Here is a 22,576-nt window from a genome sequence, read left to right as displayed (position 1 = left end):
ACAGGGAAAAGAATAAACTGGAAACTAGAAACCCTGCTCCCCTAGCCCCACAGGATCCCTCAAAGTCCAACACCAGGTAGTAAAACATGAGCACACACACACTCAACTTACAACATAAAGATCAGCAAGTCGGTACTGCTTTCCTTTTCTTCGTCCACGCTGATGACAATAAATGTTTTTTTGAATAAAAGGAAGCACATTTGTTCTAGAAGTTAAATGACAAAAATGTGAAATTATTCAGCTTCTCTGGGAAATAGTCATCTTGAGAGCTGTAACGATCTTTAACGGCATACCTATTTTTCCCAAATTGCCGATATTCATAAATTGTAAGGGACTGGTCATGAGTGAAAAAGAATCCAACCAGCTCTCTGCAAGCATCATGTCCATTTCTAGAAAAAGAAAATGATATCAAAGATTTTCAAATAGGATACTTTTCATATTTAATGATAGATGGATGCTATGTGTCAAACAGAGATGCCAGGATTTGCTCAAATATGTGGTTATGGGAAACCACAAGGGAACAAAGACAGAGCTGGCTGAAGTGTCAACTTAATTCTAATTTGGATGGAGAAAAAAGCTTTACCTTATACTAATATGAATATGGATATATTACAATGTAGATTACTAATTTGGCTTAGACTTTAAGATAGTGAAAGACCTTAAAAAAATGTTGAGCTTGCAAGAAGCCACAAGAGAGATATACATTTATTACCTTTTGTCATGGAAATTTTAAAATCACTGAACAAATATGCTAATTTTTAAAAAGCCACCTTATCTTTAACATTCATGAAGAACATCGAGTAGCATTATGTGTTACTGGCAGTTTGTAACACTAGATACCAGATTGAAGAACCACCTTCCTTGTCACTTTACTACATCTACTGTTACTTTAAGCCATTAAAGTGAAATTAAATAAATTACATAAAGGTTAATTTTTAAGTAGTTTAGAATCTTTTAGTAGTAACATGTATCTTTAAAAAATTCATTTTATTTCTTTTTGAACAACATTTTAAAATCACATTTTAAACAATTTCTAATCAAGATGTTTTTTTTAGACTCATACTCCCCATAATTTTTATAAGAGATTAAGTATATATTATTACCTAAAAATGTTTGTGGTAAATTCACTTAAATGTAACGAATTTAACTAATTTCATTATTGCTACCTCTATTTGAAAAGAAAATACCTTTTAATAATCATAGGATTAAAAAATTTAATAAAGTCACAATTACCTTGATATGATCCTACCATCAAACTGCACTTTATGAGAAAGGATATTTTCAGTTAATGTAGACTGTGTTCTTATCCTGGCAAGAAATACAATTGTTAATAATTATTTTTAAAATACCTACATTAGATAACAAAAGTACCTAAAAGTTATGTCAATATTTTCAAATGCACATACTAGATAAAGATGAGGTTTAAACCTCTTTTTATTCCAGACTGCTATTGCTATTGCAGACACAGAAGAAAGAACCCTGAGCTGTGGTATATAATGGGCTTCCCTGGTGGCTCAGTGGTAAAGAATCCACCTGCCAATGTAGGAGACGTAGTTTTGATTCCTGGATCGGAAGATACCCTGGAGCAGGAAATGGCAGCCCACTCCAGTATTCTTCAGTGGAAAATTCCATAAACAGAGGAGCCTGGTGGGCACAGTCCATGAGGTTGCAAAAGAGTCGGACATGACTTAGCAACTAAACAAAAACAACAAACCGTATATAATATACAAATAGCTTCTATGCTAGAACTTACCATATCAAAGTGCTAAGAAAGTCAGTGTGAAACAGAGATAGCACGTTTGTGCCTGGCACTGTTGCAAGGCTAACCAATAGCCATTTCTAACCCTCTTCTTTGCCTCTCTCCCATCACAGAATTTGCATTCTTAGCCTCTTACAACTAGAAGTGACTAAGGGACCCAGTTCTTCCAGTAAACTTCCAGGAAAGACTTGCTTTTTTCCTGATGAGAGAACGGCATGGAAAGAGCTCCAGCCTGTGAACACGGTGGGGATACGATGCCAGCAGCCACAGCAGCCATCAGGCAACCAAAAAGATCTCAGGGAAGCCAGCCCACAGCTGTGCCTCACTGAGCCACTCAACTAAAGCCAACAACTGACCACCTCCAAGCAGCCAGTTGTATAACGGAAATAAATCCTGATTCGTTTCAGCCACTGTCAGTCAGGTTTTCAGTTCCGGGTAGCTGAAAACATTCCTTGCCAAAACAGAGTAGAGACAAAGAGTGCTGGATGAGGTTCCAGTCTTGGCCATAGTTCTAGCTGTGAGACCTCAGATCACTTATTTAATCTTTATGGCTTTTAGATGGCATTGAATGACCTCACAAAGACTGCCAGTCCTAAAATTCTGTTTAATAATATGAAGCAAAACCCAATGACACACACTTTGGCACCCTACTACCAATATTCTCCTCTGAAGATTCAGTGATGTCTCTTTACGTCCCTTCCTAAGTAATTTTATGATATTCCCATAAAACTGCAGCTATAATGAAATTGCAATAATGTAGCTCACTGAGATCTTAAAATGTTATACCTCTATAAAAATCTAGGTCTCAATGAAAGGTGAGCAACATATAGCAAATAAGAACTTGTAAATCAAATGAGAGTTCTGAACACAGAGTGTAGCCATGAGAGTTTGGTCATCTCATTTCAATTTAATCCATTAGTAATAATGTGTTCATTGAATGCCCACTATGTGCCTGAAACAGTTCTAAATGCTGAGAAAATAAAAGCAATAATAATACTAGCTACTATTTATTAAGAACTTCCTAGACACTAGTCTGTGTTAAAATCTTTTTAATGTGTATTGGTTCATTTAATGCTTGTAGTAACTCAATGAAGTAAGTGTTATTATTCCCATTCTAAAAATAAGGTTTATACAGTTAAACAGTTAGCACATGGCATAGCCAAAAAAAGAAAAAAAAATTTCTCATAACCATTACATTATATTGCTTCTCAAGGTAAACAGAACTCAGTTTAACAGTGATAGATTGAAATAACAGTTTTAAGGATTCTAGTTTTCTTGAAAATACAAAAAAAAAAAAAAATAGGCATTTATATTACAAAATGGGAAGTTCCATGTTGGAGTTTTCAGTATCCGATACATAGCACCAATACTTCTCCAAGTTCTTAACCAATAGAGGAATAAGAATCAGGCGGATGAAGACTCACATATAAATTTTCTTATTGCTAAAGCAGTTGGAAACCATGGTTTAGAAATGTAGCAACAACAAGCTAAGTCCTTAACATTAGAATTAAATAGACTAACCCACTCATTCCCACTGGGGAAGCACCCTGTAAAGCTCAGTGCACAGGACAGAATGTGTACTTCTGCAGACATCTGGGTCAAGGAACAAGAGGGGAGGAAGGCCTATACTATACGTGCCAATGGCTGCTTCCCACTCTATGGAGCAGAATTTTCTCCTCTTCTTCCTTTGGGAATAAGACTAAGGGCAGTTAAGCCCAATAATTCTAATCAAGCCCCCACAGGATTTTTTGTAGAACTAGACTAGCTAAATCTAAAACTTATATCAAAGAGGAAGGAGCCAAAGTGTGCCAAGACAATACTAAAGCTAAACAAGCTTTAAATATTTAATATATAACAGTACTAATTAAGACAGGATAATTCTGGTACAGGGATGTGTAACAGGTAGATGAGACTGAAAACAACAACAAGAACAACAACCTAGAAACCAACCATACATTTCTAACAACTTCATATATGACATAAGTGGCAATACAAGTCAGAGAGATAACAAGTTGGTGGTAGGGAGAGATTTCATAAAGAAGATACAGGGACACTAACAATAAATGGAGAGATTGGTAAACTGGTCTACAATAAATTTAGCAACTTTTGTTCATCAAAAAACATGATCAAGAGAATGAAAAGGTGATCAGAGGATAGGAAAAGACACGTCCAACAAATATAGCTGAAAAAGGACTTATAACTAGAATATGTAAGTAAGTTCCACAAATCAATATGAAAAGATAACCCAATAGACTGGAAGGGACTATATAGACTATCCTATAAGAGGATACCCAGGTGATGAACGTACCTATGCAAAAGTGCTCAACATCATTAGTCTTTAGTGAACTGTAAGTGAAAATCACCAATATATACCCATAAAATCACCAGTATATACCTATGTTCAAACTACTGCACAATTGCACTCATCTCACAAGCTAGCAAAGTAATGCTCAAAATTCTCCAAGCCAGGCTTCAACGGTACATAAACCATGAACTTCCAGATGTTCAAGCTAGATTTAGAAAAGGCAGAAGAACCAGAGATCAAATTGCCAACATCCGTTGGATCATCAAAAAAGCAAGAGAGTTCCAGGAAACATCTATGTCTGCTTTATTGACCATGGCAAAGCCTTTGACTGTGTGGATCAGAACAGACTGTGGAAAATTCTTAGAGATGGGAAGAATCAATATAGTGAAAATGAGTATACTACCCAAAGCAATTTATAGATTCAATGCAATCCCTATCAAGCTACCAACGGTATATTTCACAGAGCTAGAACAAATAATTTCACAATTTGTATGGAAATACAAAAAAAACTCAAATAGCCAAAGCAATCTTGAGAAAGAAGAATGGAACTGGGGAAATCAACCTGCCTGACTTCAGGCTCTACTACAAAGCCACAGTCATCAAGACAGTATGGTACTGGCACAAAGACAGAAATATAGATCAATGGAACAAAATAGAAAGCCCAGAGATAAATCCACGCACATATGGACACCTTATCTTTGACAAAGGAGGCAAGAATATACAATGGAGAAAAGACAATCTCTTTAACAAGTGGTGCTGGGAAAACTGGTCAGCCACTTGTAAAAGAATGAAACTAGAACACTTTCTAACACTATACACAAAAATAAACTCAAGACGGATTAAAGATCTAAACGTAAGACCAGAAACTATAAAACTCCTAGAGGAAAACATAAGCAAAACACTCTCCGACATAAATCACAGCAGGATCCTCTATGACTAACCTCCCAGAATACTGGAAATAAAAGCAAAAATAAACAAATGGGACCTAATTAAAATTAAAAGCTTCTGCATAACAAAGGAAACTATAAGCAAGGTGAAAAGACAGCCTTCAGAATGGGAGAAAATAATAGCAAATGAAGCAACTGACAAACAACTAATACCAAAAATATATAAGCAACTCCTGCAGTTCAATACAAGAAAAATAAACGACCCAATCAAAAAATGGGCCAAAGAACTAAATAGACATTTCTCCAAAGAAGACATACAGATGGCTAACAAACACATGAAAAGATGCTCAACATCACTCATTATCAGAGAAATGCAAATCAAAACCAAAATGAGGTACCATTTCATGCCAGTCAGAAAGGCTGAGATCCAAAAGTCTATAAGCAATAAATGCTGGAGAGGGTGTGGAGAAAAGGGAACCCTCTTACACTGTTGGTAGGAATGCAAACTAGTATAGCCACTATGGCAAACAATCTGGAGATTCCTTAAAAAACTGGAAATAGAACTGCCTTATGACCCAGCAATCCCACTGCTGGGCATACACATCAAGGAAACCAGAATTGAAAGAGACACGTGTACCCCAGTGTTCATCACAGCACTGTTTATAATAGCCAGGACATGGAAACAACCTAGATGTCCATCAGCAGACGAATGGATAAGAAAGCTGTGGTACATATACACAATGGAGTATTACTCAGCCATTAAAAAGAATATTGAATCAGTTCTAATGAGGTGGATGAAACTGGAGCCTATTATACAGAGTGAAGTAAGCCAGAAAGAAAAATACCAATACAGTATACTAATGCATATATATGGAATTTAGAAAGACGGTAACGATAACCCTGTATGCGAGAGAGCAAAAGAGACACAGATGCATAGGATAGTCTTTTGGACTCTGTGGGAGAGGGAGAGGGTGGGATGATTTGGGAAAATGGCATTGAAACATGTATAATATAAGAAACGAATTGCCAGTCCAGGTTCTATGCAGGATACAGGATGCTTGGGGCTGGTGCACTGGTATGACCCAGAGGGATGGTACGGGGAGGGAGGTGGGGGGGTTCAGGATGGGGAACACGTGTATACCTGTGGTTGATTCATGTTGATGTATGGCAAAACCAATAAAAATTAATTAATTAAAAAAGAGATGGGAATACCAGACCACCTGACCTGTCTCCTGAGAAATCTGTATGCAGGTCAAGAAGCAACAGTTAGAACTGGACATGGAACAACAGACTGGTTCCAAATAGGAAAAGGAGTACGTCAAGGCTGTATATTGTCACCCTGCTTATTTAACTTATATGTAGAGTACATCATGAGAAATGCTGGGCTGGAAGAAGCACAAGCTGGAATCAAGATTGCTGGGAGAAATATCAATAACCTCAGATATGCAGATGACACCAACCTTATGGCAGAAAGTGAAGAACTAAAGATCCTCTTGATGAAAGTATAAGAGGAGAGTGAAAAAGTTGGCTTAAAACTCAACATTCAGAAAACTAAGATCATGGCACCTGGTGCCATCTCTTTATAGCAAGTAGATGGGGAAACAATGGAAACAGTGACAGAATTTATTTTGGAGGAGTCCAAAATCACTGCAGATGGTGACTGCAGCCATGAAATTAAAAGACGCTTTTGCTCCTTGGAAGAAAAGCTATGACCCACCTAGACAGCATATTAAAAAGCAGAGACATTACTTTGCCAACAAAGGTCCATCTAGTCAAATCTATGGTTTTTCCAGTAGTCATGTATAGATGTGAGACTTGGACTATAAAGAAAGCTGAGCACTTAAGAATTGATGCTTTTGAACTGTGGTGTTGGAGAAGACTCTTGACAGTCCCTTGGACTGCAAGGAGATCCAACCAGTCCATCCTAAAGGAAATCAGTCCTGAATATTCACTAAGGACTAATGCTGAAGCTGAAACTCCGATACTCTGGCCACCTGATGTGAAGAACTGACTGCTTAGAAAAGATCCTGATGCTGGTAAAGATCAAAGGCAGGAGGAGAAGGGGACAACGGAGGATGAGATGGTTGGATGGTATCACCAACCCAATGAGCATGGATTTGAGCAAGCTCCAGGAGTTGTGATGGAGAGGGAAGCCTAACATGCTGCAGTCCATGGGGTCACAAACAGTCGGACAGGACTGAGTGACTGAACTGACTGATACCCATAAGAGGAACTAAAATGAAAAATATAGATAGTTACCAGTATCTTGTAAAGATACGGTGCCACTAGCACCTTCTTACTGCTACTGGTGGGAGTTTTAATTGTAGCAACCACTTTGGAAGACTATTTGACAGTATTCTTTAAAGCTGAACATATGCATAGTAGATGGGCCAGCAATTCCACTTCAAAGTGAGTACTGAGCAGAAATGAGTACATATGCTCATCAGAAGGCATGCACTAAAGTTTATGGCAGCACTATCCACAAACTGCCAAATGTCCACCAACAGCTGTGAGTAAACAAACTGTGGTATATTTATACAATAAAATACTGTACAGTAAGCAGGATAAGGGACAACTACAAATAACACAGATTAAACTTGCAAACGTAACGTTAAGCAAAAGAATTCAGACTCAGAGTCCAAGTTTTGTGAGTTCATGTAAATTCATAACCAGACAATAGCAATCTACAATGTTAGGATGGAGAGGCTAACCTGGAGCGGCAGAGGAGCTGGGAAGTAACTGAGGGGCAGCAATGGTTTCTGGGGTGCTGACCTGTTTCTTGGTCTAGGAATAAGGCATAAGTTTTGTTCAGTTTGTGAAAATTCCTATGCTGTACATTTAAAATGTGTAAACTTTGTGAATGAATGTTTTATCTCTATAAAAGTTTACTTTAAGAAAGACAAGTTTAGACATATGGTAGCTGAGTGATGGCCCCTGAAAGATACTCATATCCTAATCTTCAGGTCACATTAATTAATTTACACATGATAACAGGGACTTTGCAAATGTGATTAAGTTAAAGATCTGGAGATGAGAAGATTAACCAGGATTATACAGGTAGGTTCAGTGCAATCACAAGTGTTTTATAAAAGGAGAGCAGAAGGATACGTGATACCTCAGAAGAGGAACAGCAAAGTAATAACACTCCTCTGCTTTGAAGATGGTGGAGGGACCACAAGCCAAGGAACAAAGGCAGCCCCTAGACACTGAAAAAGGCAAAGAAGCAATTCTTCCCCAAAGCTTCTGGAAGGAATGCAGTCCTGTCAGCACCTTGATTGTAGATTTCTGAACTCCAGAAGTGGAAGAGAATAAATGTGTGTCATTTCAAAAATACTATTTGTGGTAATCTGTTACAGCAGCAATAGGAAATTAACGCATGATACCTTCAAATATTTAAAGGTATGGAAACTTCTAGAAAATAAGATAAGGCTTCTAGAAATAAGATAAGAATGAGACAAAAAGACCTAAGTTATAAGAAAGTGAAAGTGAAAGTGAAGTCACTCAGTCGTGTCCGACTCTTTGCAACCCCGTGGACTGTAATCTACCAGGCTCCTCCATCCATGGGATTCTCCAGGCAAGAATACTGGAGTGGGTTGCCATTTCCTTCTCTAGGGGATCTTCCTGACCCAGGGATTGAACCCGGGTCTCCGGCCTTGCAGGCAGACGCTTTAACCTCTGAGTCACCAGGGAAGTTATAAGAAAGTACTGACAATTATACCAATCTGAAAATATTAAAAAACTGCTCTAAGAACTGGTGGGTTCTCTATTCTATTAAATCTGAGGCTAAATGTCAATTATCGGTGAAGTTGGTGAGAACTTTCAGTGGACTGCACCAGCGAACTATAAAAATCCATACCAAACCAAGTACTTTGTACTTCATAAAAGTAAAAGGCAAAAAGTAATATTTTTTAAAAAATACTAATTTTGAATATATTATGTCATAGAAATTCAGCCAGTATATATTGTGCATATACAGATGTCTCAGTTACTACATTGTGTCTTTTCACATGTATTGCTGCCTGAGTTTCTGGCTGTCACTCCTAAATTATAAATAGAAGATCTGGAGGGCAAAGTTTATCCCAGTATCTTAAAGTGACAGAACTGGGATCTGAACTCCAAAAATTCCACTTTCCTTTATACAGAAAAGATAAAAACACAAAGGAAAAAATTTCCATTAGATACAAAAGTACATTTGAAAAATATAACATACTACATCCTTATTTTATATAAAAGCCTTCTTACTTCGTTTCATGCAGTGTTCTTTTCCTAAGTCGAATAGGTGCCAGCTTTGAATCTGGAAGGATATGAGAAATTTCTTGCTTCTCAGAGGTTAAATTTTGCTCTGGATCACTGATTACAGCCCTATACAGGAAAACACAACAGTCTGACAATTAAATATTATAATGAAATGCTCTAGTATTCACATATTTATAAGCAGTTGGAAAAACCCATATACAAATGCCAATTTATACTACTGGCAGAATGAATGATCTATCAGATATTAAATGAACAAATTTAATAATTAAAAACATCATACAAGTGAATATTCTTATCTATCTCTTTTTCCATAAGTATTATCTAAAAATAAATCGAAATTTCTGAGAGGATTTGGAGCTTCAGGTCTTCCTCTTACTATTCTTTAAACAAAAAGACACTGTGCCGACGACTTCTGAATAAAAGACAGGAAGTATGTAAGCAACCATATGGATTTCTGGGGTGGGGAGGAAGCATTCCAAGCGAAAGGGAAAATAAATGCAAAGTACCTGAGACATCAGTGACTCTGGTATGTTTTAGAAGGGAGGAAGCCAGATGGCAAAGCAGAGTAAACGAGAGAAGTAGGAAAAGGGGTCCAGGGTCTAATGGTGGGCAAAACATGCAGGGATTGGGGAGAATCTGCTACTGATCCCAGTTTTTTAGCACTCCTGATTCACACCCTTGGCGTGCCCTCATTATAATGGTAGTATACTTTCTTTGGCTTTAAGTTTAGCCATTGGAAATGCTTTGGCAGCGGATGGCTCTGCTGGTCTGACCTGAACTAATTCGTGCAAGTGTGGGTGGTTTGGGAATCTGTTCATCTAGGATAATTGTGGCTAAGTGGTCCAGCTGCATGTAGGGAAGGACTTTCCTTTTGAGAACAAGTGGGTTAACCAAGCTAACAAAGATGGCAGAAGCACAAAAAAGCAAATGGAAACATGAGGTTTTTTAAGGATTAAACTCAGAATTAAGCCCACTGCTTTTGGTCATATATAATGGGCCAAACTAAGTGAAAAGTAATAGCTACTCAGCCAAGTCTAGCCTGGACAGCTGACCTGAAGACACATGAGCATTAGTTAATGACTACTGTTTTAAGCTACTAGGTTTTATAGTGATAGGTAACCAATACATGTGCATACTCGGTCACTTCAGTCATGTCTGACTCTGCAACCCCACGGACTGTAGCCCACAAGGCTCCTCTGTGCATAGGGGTCTCCTGGCAAGAATACTGGCATGGGTTGCCTTTTCCTCTTCCAGTGGATCTTCCCGACACAGGGACTGAACCCTGTGTCCTCCGTCTCCTGCACGGCAACAGATTCTTCACCCACTGAGCCACCTGGGAAGCAACCGATATATAGGTCTTACAGATTTTATTCTGATTGACATGGATGTTACTGGAAGGTTTGATGTGGCTTATGTTTTTAATGGACTCACTGGCTGCTAGGTTGAGAATAGACCAATTAGGGGCAAATGCAGGTACAATGAGTCCAATTAGAAAGTGTCTGAAATAATCCAGGAGACAGGAAATGACAGGGTGAACAGGAAGGGTGGCAGCAGAGGGAGATAAATTTATTTTGATGGTAGACCTGAGTTTGCCAATGAACTGCATATAGGATTTGAGTGAAAGAGAAGGATTAAAGGCATTAACAAGATTTTAAGCCTAAATAACTTGAAGAATTATTACAAATAGCTGAGAAAAGAAAAGATGCAAAAGGCAAAGGAGAAAAAGACATACCCATCTGAATGTAGAGTTCAAAGAATAGAAAGGAGAGATAAGAAAGCCTTCCTCAATGATCAGTGCAAAGAAACAGAGGGAAACACTAGAATAGGAAAGACTAGAAATCTCTTCAAGAAAATTAGAGATACCAAGGCAACTTCTCATGCAAAGATGGGCACAATAAAGGACAGAAATGTATATGGACCTAACAGAAGCAGAAGACATTAAGAAGAGGTGGCAAGAATACACAGAAGAACTATACAAAAAAGATCTTCATGACCCAGATAACTAGGATGGTGTGATCACTAACCTAGAGCCAGACATCCTGGAATGTGAAGGCAAGTGGACCAGAGGAAGCATCACTATGAACAAAGCTAGTGGAGGTGACGGAATTCCAGTTGAGCTATTTCAAATCCTGAAAGATGGTGCTATGAAAGTGCTGCACTCAATATGCCAGCAAATTTGGAAAACTCAGCAGTGGCCATAGGACTAGAGAAGGTCAGTTTTCACCAATCCCAAAGAAAGGCAATGCCAAATAATGCTCAAACTACCGCACAGTTGCACTTATCTCACACACTAGTAAAGTCATGCTCAAAATTCTCCAAGCCAGGCTTCAGCAATACGTGAACCATGAACTTCCAGATATTCAAGCTGGTTTTAGAAAAGGCAGAGGATCCAGAGATCAAATTGCCAACATTTGATAGATCATCGAAAAAGCAAGAGAATTCCAGAAAAAAATCTACTTCTGCTTTATTGACTATGCCAAAGCCTTTGACTGTGTGGATAACAATAAACTGCAGAAAATTCTTCAAGAGATGGGAAGACCAGACCACCTGACCTGTCTCCTGAGAAACCTGTATGCAGGTCAAGAAGCAACAGTTAGAACTGGACACGGAACAACAGACTAGTTCCAAATTGGAAAAGGAGTACGTCAAGGCTATATATTGTCACCGTGCTTATTTAACTTAGATGCATAGTACCTTATGAGAAATGCTGGGCTGGATGAAGCACAAGATGGAATCAAGATTGCCAGAAGAAATATCAACCACCTCAGATATGCAGATGACACCACCCTTATGGCAGAGAGCGAAGAAGAACTGAAGAGCCTCTTGATGATAGTGAAAGAGTAGTGTGAAAAAGTTGGCTTAAAACTCAACATTCAGAAAACTAAGATCATGGCATCCAGTCCCATCACTTCATGGCAAATAGATGGGGCAACCATGGAAACAGTGAAAGACTTTATTTTGGGGGGCTCAAAAATCACTGCAGATGGTGACCCAGCCATGAAATTAAAAGACACTTCTCCTTGGAAGAAAAGCTATGACAACCTAGACAGCATATTAAAAAGCAGAGACATTACTTTGCCAACAAACATCTGTGTAGTCAAAGCTATGGTTTTTCCAGTAGTCATGTATGGATGTGAGTTGGACTATAAAGAAAGCTGAGTGCCAAAGAATTGATGCTTTTGAACTGTGATGTTGGAGAAGACTCTTGAGAGTCCCTAGGACTGCAAGGAAATCAAATCAGTCAATTCTAAAGGAAATCAGTCCTGAATATTCACTGGAAGGACTGATGCTGAAGCTGAAACTCCAATACTTTAGCGCCTTGATGTGAAGAACTGACTGCTTAGAAAAGACTCTGATGCTGGTAAAGATCGAAGGCAGGAGGAGAAGGGGACGACAGAGGATCAGAATGTTGGGTGGCATCACTGACTCGATGGACATGAGTTTGAGTAAGCTCTGGGAGTTGATGATAGATAGGGAAGCCTGGCGTGCTGCAGTCCGTGGGGTTGCAAAGAGTTGGACATGACTGAGTGACTAAACTGACGGACTGAACTTGAAGAATATTGTTGCCATGGAAGAAAACTAAAGAGGATTTCACAATAAGGGAATGAAAAAGAACAGCTTTCAGAAACCAAAGTAACATTTTCCAACGTTACTTTGGGATTTGGATTACGGCTGCATCAGCATATAGATGGTTACTGAAGACCCGATACTGGATGAAATCACCTAGAAAGTAAAAGGAGAACTCCAAGAAGTAGAAGTCCTTGTGTATTCCTGTGTATAAAGATAGGAGAGGTGAAGACGAACTAAGACAGGAGGCTGAGGGTTGGAAAGTAGGAGGGTAAACCAGCCATGTGTGGTATGCCAGAAGCCAAGGGAGGGAAAAAAAAGTGCTTTACAGGGAAGAAAGTACTCAACCCTGTATATGGCACTGATGGGTTGAGTAACTGAGAAATAGGTAATTGCCATTAACCCAGCAATATGGACGCCACTAGAAGGAAATGCAATGTACTCCAGTGTTCTTGCCTGGAGAATCCCCGGGACGGGGGAGCCTAGTGGGTTGCCATCTATGGGGTCACACAGAGTCGGACACAACTGAAGCGAGTCAGCAGCAGCAGCAGCAGTTATCTTATGAAGAGACACTGCGGTGGCATTTTGGGAGTAAAAATGTAAAGTCAGTTCATGAGGTAATAAAAGGGCAAATACTGAAGACTGTAACAAAACTGTGTCAAAAAATTAACTAAGAAACAGGTATATAGACTATCATTCTTTCTCTCTGCCAACCAACTAAGTAGTTAACTTTTTCAAAGCTAAATTTGAGTCTTACCTCTGCTGTGAAGACTTCCTAGACTATCCTAGCCTCTTCTGAAATCCTGCATTACTTACATATTCATGCAATTTAGCACAGCAGGTATTGAAACTTTATCTAGTTTTCTAAGGGTTGTGAAACTTTACGTTAGGCTTTAGAACTCTTGACAATCCCACAGTTCCCAAAGTGCACTGAGTCACACTCGGGTGTCACAGGGAAGTCAAAGGAACACCGCTGGACATGTTTAGTTTTTGAGGGAAATAGTGATACTTCATTATTGTGGCATACCACAAAAACTACTAGCTCCAAGTAATTCACAGCTTCAGCAAAACACCACATTACACGCCGTCAATGAATGATATTACATCTTTGCAAAACTGGCTTTTCTACAGTTGCTGTGATTAAAAAGCAGGGGCCAGGTGGGCTAGAAAGTGAGAGTGGCAGCATTCCATCCAATCCTAAGATTTGAGAGATTATTTGTCATCCAAGAAGTGCATAGTGAGTAGCTGCATATTTATGAAGGAAATAAAAACATTTTTTCAATTTGTATTATTTTTTCAGATGACCATTAAGTTATTAGGAAGAAAATATTTACTAAGCTATTTAGACAAAAAATACTTAGTAAATAGAACTGTGAAGTATTTCTGTTGGGCAAGGAGTCTGGTGGGAAAAAAAAGTGCAGTAAACAGAGAAAGTATGGAAACCTCTGAGTTGACCATTCCAATCAGATGTCATGTATAAAAAGGAAATGTAGGGGAGGGAGGAGGGAGACCTGTGGCGGATTCATTTTGATATTTGGCAAAACCAATACAATATTGTAAAGTTTAAAAAAATAAAATAAATTAAAAAAATAAAGATAAAAAAATAAAATAAAATAAAAAGGAAATGTAGTGAATGCTTTCTGAATGGATCTCTATTAATGCTTGCCTGGATAAGTGGTCTATCATCACTTGCTCTGCAACCATCTGTTTCTTCTTCTCTGCAGCCACAACATCCTGAGAAGATAAAATGAAGAAAACACCATTGTCCATAAAGCAGAACAATACTATAGTTAACACAAGAGTCCTAAAACATAAATTAAACATTTCCAATTTCTTTCTTAGAGATTACCATATCATCTTTTCCCAATGGCTTCCCCAGTGGCTCAGCCGGGAAAAAATCTGCCTGCAACACAGGAGACACAGGAGATGCGGCTTTGATCCCTGGGTCAGAAGATCCCATGGAGAAGGAAATGGCAACCTGCCCCAGTATTCTTGCCTGAGAAATCCCGTGACAGAGGAGCCTTGCAGGCTACTGTCTATGGGGCTGCAAAGAGTTGGACATGACTGAGAGACTAAGCACATTCATATCATCATTAATAAATTTGAATTCCAATTATTTAATCTAAAAATACATTTATTTGCTAAAATGTAATGCCATTAAAGTTTGGTGGAAATCATCAGTGATTTCCATATCAGTCAGACAATGGATGTAAAACCCAAAAGCAAGCGAGAGAGGTGACATTGATGAGTATAGAGTCCATGGAGAACATGCACCCTGGGTGCTGACATTTACAGTGACTTATACTTTGGAGGAAAAGTCAGAACCACCCTCAGGCACATTGACTTAGAGAGCTGTGTAAACAGAAGGCAGATTAGAAGCAGAAATCACACAAATACAACTGAAAAATGACAAAGTGGAAGAGATGGACATAAAAACCACAGGTTCACTGCTTCTGTTGTTCATTTAGTTAAAAACTAAGTTGAAAAGTTTCCACCCACATTTAAAAAGTAAATTGGTACTAATTTCACATGCATTCAAAATTTACTCATGTAAAATATCTCTTTTAAAGGATTGATACAGGGGTGCTACCACAATAGAGTAAAATGTGCTTAATGGTGAATTAAGATATGATGCCACTTAGAAAGTAACTGAATGGGAAAAGAAATCCACAAACACCTATATGGCTCTGGATTATACTAAGAGCAGTAGCCAAAGGCCTTATGTATTTAGTAACATCCAATCAAGTACAACTTTAGTGAAAAATGAAAGTTGCTCAGTCACGTCTGACTCTTTGCGACACTGTGAACTGTAGACTGCCAGTCTCTTCCATCCATGCAATTCTCCAGGCAAGAATACTGGAGTGGGTTGCCATTACCTTTTTAGGGGATCTTCTCAACCCAGGGATCAAACCAGGGACTTCTGCACTGCAGGCAGATTCTGTACTGTCTGAGCCACCAGGGAAGCCCCAAAAGAGTATACTTTAGAAATATACCAAAATAAGCCTTGTCTGGGACACAACTTTGCAAGGAACATTTTTTAATTTTTCTATAACCCTGGTAATACTCCTTTTTCTATTAAGCATAAACATTTATATAATAAGCATAAACATCTATATAATAAGCATAAACATCTATATAATAATGCATATAAAATAATGTACATGTGATTTTTAATAAACAAACAAATTACCAACTTGGGACATCTGCAGAAAATCAGTCCACCTGGCCCAGAGATTGATTACATCTTGCTGTCAGTTCAGAATGGATTGATTCAGAATGATTGCTATCCAAATAAAATCTATTTTGAATATCCACTCAATGATAATGTATCTAGCTAAATCCACATTGCTTTATTATTATTTAGGCTATCTAAAGCAGAATTTTCTCAATTTTAAGCCAACACACATTGATAGCCCATCAATCAATTACAGGTGTACCTGAGGTATTAATCACCTGGGGGTGTCTAGGGAGCCAATGGCCTCCAACTCCAAGCAGCTTGGTCTGCATACTCCAGGACACTATAGAAATGCTATAATTATCTATTTGTACAATAACTAGTCTAAGTAATACTCATTAAGAAATCTCATTCATTTTGTAAAAAGTATAAAGTTAACATTGAGACTAGGGCTTTGTTTCCCTTTTCCTAAAGAAAAATTACATTATCCCTGCCCTTCAGTTTTATTAGCTTATGATTTTCAAAACAAAAAGATTATCCAGCTACTTCTTTGTGGGGAAAGGGGTGATACCGGATTAGCCCACTGTCATCGTGGTCAGTTAACATTCTGAACAGTGTCAACCAAATTTTTACACACTTCCAGAGATGGAAGATGACTTTTCCACAGTAAACATACCAAACGTCAATCCATGGTAGGAGTGAGGGCTGAACCTGGCGTATTAATGACTATTCACCTCAGTCCAACTTCAACTGTTGGAATCATTTCTTCAAATTTAAGGCTGCAAAACTTCGGAGGGCAAATTATCTTAAACGGTTTATCAAATCAGTAAAAGTACCAATAACTTACAGCATCAGATTTTCCTGTACTCCGTTGGAGAATGTGAGGGTTGGCTGCATAACCCAGCTGTAGCAGGGCTTTCCTGTCCAGAGTTGTCAGATCACCTGTGATGGCTTCTGCACCTTGTACACACTGGATGTGAAGCAATGAGTGAGCCCTCATATGCATGCTTAGAACATTTGCTTTTAACAATATAAAGAATAAAACAATGACTGGATACATCAGATTAAGAGTATAGGCTCTGATAATCAGACCGCCTATTGAATCCAGCTCTCCCACTTTGTAGCTAGATGACATCTCTGTGCCTCAGTTTACTCATAAGTAAAATGGCAATTAATTGGTAACTGTTTTGTACTCCAAAAAATGATTAAATGAGGTGATATATGGGCAACACATTTCAGAAGTACCTGACATATAGTAAGCATTACAAAAAAAATAGCAACTATTATAACTATAATTGTCCATTTGAGTCTTTGTAAAGTTTATAAATATGGGCATGTCATTCATTTATAAAGCTAAGTTCACAAGTAAAATGATACTAATATATGGGTGTATCCTTTGAGATTGTTAAAATCAAACACAAACAGAAACCAGCCTTAAAAATTCCCTGAGCAGACAATACCAGTTTAGTCATACAAGCAAAGCTTAATTTAGCTTATTTTACGAGACAAGTGAGACTAACTTGACCAGGGTTACTTCCTGCTTATGTCTCTAGAAATCATAAGTGAAACTTACACTGTTCCCCCAAACTGATATGAAGTAACCACTAACCCATCCCTTATCATTTAAGAAAATTCTGGTATTAAAACCAATCACTGTGAGGCATCAACAGGCACTGCTGCCACACTATGTAAGCTGCTTTATAACAATAGCTCCCTGGGTCTCTTTCCATGTGTAATTTGAGTACTTCCAGTTCAAGAACTGACCGTTTGGTGTGTACACAAAACTTTTACTAATTACTGCTTTGGTGATTCATCGGTTTTATGTCTGCTATTTCTGAACTTTTAACAACATTCTAAAGAGGTAAATGCTAAATTTTTCTCTGAATACTAGATGTGTTTATATGAGCTTAAGAAAATATAATGCTCCAATAGGATGACAACTTATCAAAAATGTAATAGATTACAAGTGTATCTCCCCAGGGCTTGTTCTTACTTCAGATTTTCCTTGAAAGGTCACATTTCATCTTCATAGTCTTCACTGTCTCCATGACCTTCGATTGCTACATGAAACTTTATTATACATTTGTTTATGATCTGTTGCCTGCCTCTCCTGTTGTAAGTTCCATGAGGGCAGCAACCTTGTCTGTCTTTTTCATTGCAGGATCCCTGGTGCCAGAGCAGGACCACATGAGGTTGGCACTGTATCCAATGAGTGAATAATGAATTGTAAGTGTGTACTATTGGGAAATAAATTTATGAGGATACTTTATAATTTTATTTATTTACCCACTAATATCTGTTTTTCCTAAGTAGTGATTTGACACTCACCAAAAAGATGTTTAACATATAAGGTAAATTTAAGAAAGATTAAATTAACAGACATGTTTCAGTATAAGCCAGGTTCTGCATTAAGTACAGGTTGGAGGAAACTTTCAAAAGCATCTTACTTTGTTTCAACTTGTTTCCAGTCTTTTACCCAAGGGAAACTGTGGCATTTCCACTTGGCATCTCAGATTTAACCTCCCCAAATCAGACTTCACTGTGATATCCCCCACTCCAGTTAATGAAAAATGCACCCTTTGAATTGCTCAACTCAAAAAGCCTTAGCGTCATCTTTCATCTTTCCTTTCTCTCAAGCCTAAAACCAATCCATCACCAAATATTCTGAGCCTTACCTTCAGAAACTGTCTAGAATCGAAGTTCTCGTTGTGACCAGTTCTTATCCAAATCTGCTGCAACCACCTGGGTCCAAGCAGGCATCCTTATCTCTTGCCTGGATTATTGGGATAGCCTCCACAGTAAAACCCATTCTCAACAAAACGGAATAGAAAGTAAAGTCCTGAAGTGGTCTACAAGACCTCTCTGATCTGCCTCCCAGCCTCCGCTTCCCTTTAACTCACTGAAAAAATCTCCTCCCACCTCTCCCTTGCTCTTCTCCCTCATCACACTGCTCTTAATATTTCTTAAATACTCCATGCCCACTCCTACTTCATGACACTAAGAGTTTCTTCTAACTGGCTTACCTCTTACCCCTTTTGAATGTGCCCTAAAATGCTACCTTATGGAAAAGATCTTCTCTGATGATCCTGTACAAACTACAACCCCAACCTTGGCTTTCCAAGTTTCCTTTACTCATAGTTTTTATCATCATCTATCATATTAGAGGACTTCCTGGTGGCTCAGAAGATAAAGAATCTGCCTGCAATGCAGGAGATCTGGGTTACATCTCTGGGTCAGGAAGATCCTCTGCAGAAGGGAATGGCTACCCAACTGATTCATTCATTTATTCTTTTTTTTTTCTGCAAGAGCAGGGATACTTGTCTGTTTTAGTCACTGACTTATTATCAGTGCCTGGAAAGGTACCTTGCATATCATGAAACATTAGAGAACTATTTTTGAAAGAATGAACAATGAATGAATTAGTAGGTGTTTTGTCTTTTTATAGAGTTGGTGAAAAAAGGTATACGTGCAACGATCACATGCTAGTAATGTTCAAAATTCTCCAAGCCAGGCTTCAGCAATACGTGAACCGTGAACTTCCAGAGATTCAAGCTGGTTTTATTTATTTATTTTATTTATTTATTTTTTTTATTTATTTTTTCAAGTTTCTAGAAAAGGCAGAGGAACCAGAGATCAAATTGCAAAAATCCACTGGATCATCAAAAAAGCAATAGAGTTCCAGAGAAACATCTATTTCTGCTTTATTGACTATGCCAAAGCCTTTGACTGTGTGGATCACAATAAGCTGTGGAAAATTCTTCAAGAGATGGGAATACCAGACCACTTGACCTGCCTCTTGAGAAACCTGTATGCAGGTCAGGAAGAAACAGTTAGAACTGAACATGGAACAACAGACTGGTTCCAAATAGGAAAAGGAGTACATCAAGGCTGTATATTGTCACCCTGCTTATTTAACTTAGATGCAGAGTTTATCTTGAGAAATGCTGGGCTGGAAGAAGCACAAGCTGGAATCAAGATTGCCGGGAGAAATATCAATACCTCAGATATGCAGATGACACCACCCTTATGACAGAAAGTGAAAAGGAACTGAAGAGCATCTTGATGAAGGTGAAAGAGGAGAGTGAAAAAGTTGGCTTAAAACTCAACATTCATAAAACGAAGATCATGGCATCTGGTCCCATCACTTCATGGCAAATAGATGGGGAAACAGTGGAAACAGTGGCTGACTTTATTTTTCTGGGCTCCAAAATCACTGTAGATGGTGATTGCAGCCAGGAAATTAAAAGACACTTACTCCTTGGAAGAAAAGTTATGATCAACTTAGACAGCATATTAAAAAGCAGAGACATTACTTTGTCAACAAAGGTCCATCTCGTCAAGGCTACGGTTTTTCCAGTAGTCATGTATGGATGTGACAGTTGGTCTATAAAGAAAGCTGAGCGCAGAAGAATTTATGCTTTTGAACTGTGGTGTTGGAGAAGACTCTTGAGAGTCCCTTGGACTGCAAGGACATTCAACTAGTCCATCCTAAAGGAGATCAGTCCAGGGTGTTCATTGGAAGGACTGATGTTGAAGCTGAAACTCCAATCCTTTTGCCACCTGATGTGAAGAGCTGACTCATTTGAGAAGACCCTGATGCTGGGAAAGATTGAGGGCAGGAGGAGAAGGGGACAACAGAGGATGAGATGGCTGGATGGCATCACCGACTCAATGGACATGGGTTTGGGTGGACTCTGGGAGTTGGTGATGGACAGAGATGCCTGGCATGCTGTGGTTCATGAGGTCACAAACAGTCGGACACGACTGAGAGACTGAACTGAACTGAACAGAACTGAACATAAGTAGAATTAATTAATATTAATTTTGGAATTAATATTATTTCCTGTAAAATTGAAGTTTGATTTTCAGTGTTTTATTTAAAGGTATTTCATTACTTTAAAAATATATATATGTACCCACACAAATATATATAAATTTACATTTTAGGTGGTAAAACAATTTGATAGTGAGATTCATCACCTTTTATACTAAATGGAAGGAAAACTCAACACAGGAATTTTGCCTTTAGAATCAAGCAGAGTGGAACTATTTTACTGTTTGATATTATCAGTTGATTGATGTATCAGCCTATTTAATTAGTAGCTATAGCCTTTAATTATTGTCTTGGATTCTAAATTCATCTAACTTTAGCTTTTTTTTTATCAGCAAAGAGAATCAATCTGCATGTGACTTCCTGCTTTAAAGAGGGGCTATGTTTCAGATATCAGGGACCTCTTTTATTTCTAGAGATTTACTATCCCAGTGGTAATTCATGTAATTATAATAGGATTTATTAACAACAAATTTATACAGCAGTTTTGGTTCCAATAAGAGTATACTTTTAAATGACATCAGATAAGTTGCTCAAACTCCATAAGTACAAGATTATTATATATAGAATATATAGAAACCAGGGATTTTTTGTAAGACTACCAAAGACATAGTAAACTTCTAATATGTAAGTTAAAAGAATCAAAAAAGTAAAACAAGATCTTCTCCAAAAGAACATATGCAAATGCTGGCTTTTATTTATAAAACCCTTATTCATATGGGAAGATTTACAAACAATATTTATCTTCTCGTAAACAAAGCATCCTCGTTTGAACTTGTGTTCAAGGGTATCAAGGTTTTTCTTTAAAACTATTTGAATTGTTTTGCCATGAAAAGGAAAGCATGCACTTACAGAAACTTTCATTCTGTTTTCCCAACATTATTACAGTGATCTAAATATCACATGGTAGATCCTACAGATACTACACACCCAGATGCTAAACAGTTATGAAATTGTCCTACCTGCTATTACAGACACTAGAATACTATATTTATGTACATCTGTTTGAATCTGGAAAATTAGCTTTAAAATAAAAAAGACCAAATAGTCCCATAACTTTTGTTTCTCTTTTAGTTAAATACCATGGGTTTTAGTGAGTTCCAGATAGTCCCTACATGGATTAGAAAAAAAAAGCTGATATGGCACATCTACTTACAACTTATTTAGGTATAAACTGACGATTCATAAATATAGGAGCAAAGTAAATATATAAATTTAATGGCTTTTACAAGCATTCCAGAAAGGTCAAAGTTGAATTTTAAAAAGGTTTTACAACTTATTCTTTTTACTCAACAGTAAATGCTAAGTAATACAACTATCAACCTTCCCTGAAAATACATTATTCTTATTAAAAGTTAACTGAATGAAGAATTGTATCTAAGTGTTCTTTATTTATGACCAGTAGTATCATAAATTATGTTTTCAAGCCTTTCTAAAATTCACGGTTCACCTTTTTGATATGCTTGTGAAACACCATTAAATTTATTATGTTTACTTTGCTCTTATATTCATGAATGGTGAGTTTATATTTAATTAAGATTAAATTAAAATATAACAGCTTTAGCGATTCATGATATTAAAAATACCTCCTTAACTCAACTAGAAAACAATCATGGAGTGATGACAGTTTTAAAATAAAACAAGGTCACTTGAAAGTCTGAAACCACTTTTCAACTTTAAAGTTTAGTCTTTAAAGTGAGACAAATAGAGTTCAAGACAGCTACATCAGAAACAGATATGTAATACTGCCTTATTTCCAACCCAAGGCAAGTGAAAAACTACAGAGAAAAGACGA

At 37.7% G+C, this 22,576-nt stretch overlaps 1 protein-coding gene across 14 annotated transcripts in view; it reads right to left on the bottom strand.

The window, feature by feature from the left end:
- CAPS2 (calcyphosine 2) overlaps positions 1-22,576 on the bottom strand; it is a 51,265-nt gene that overhangs the window by 14,794 nt on the left and 13,895 nt on the right. For all 14 annotated transcript variants that reach the window (XM_070370995.1, XM_070370997.1, XM_070371000.1 and 11 more), the window contains 6 exons: positions 16,798-16,920; positions 14,442-14,509; positions 9,194-9,313; positions 1,234-1,308; positions 294-389; positions 112-205 (listed from right to left, as the gene is read on the bottom strand). In XM_070370995.1, the coding sequence (XP_070227096.1) occupies positions 112-205; positions 294-389; positions 1,234-1,308; positions 9,194-9,313; positions 14,442-14,509; positions 16,798-16,920 (576 nt within the window). The remainder of the gene's footprint in view (positions 1-111; positions 206-293; positions 390-1,233; positions 1,309-9,193; positions 9,314-14,441; positions 14,510-16,797; positions 16,921-22,576) is intronic.

The sequence above is a fragment of the Bos mutus genome, chromosome 5 (assembly GCF_027580195.1).
Source record: "Bos mutus isolate GX-2022 chromosome 5, NWIPB_WYAK_1.1, whole genome shotgun sequence".
In the NCBI taxonomy this organism is placed as follows: domain Eukaryota; kingdom Metazoa; phylum Chordata; class Mammalia; order Artiodactyla; family Bovidae; genus Bos; species Bos mutus.
The sequence above is the reverse complement of the archived record's forward strand: the minus strand, read 5'-3'. Positions and strand labels throughout refer to the sequence as shown.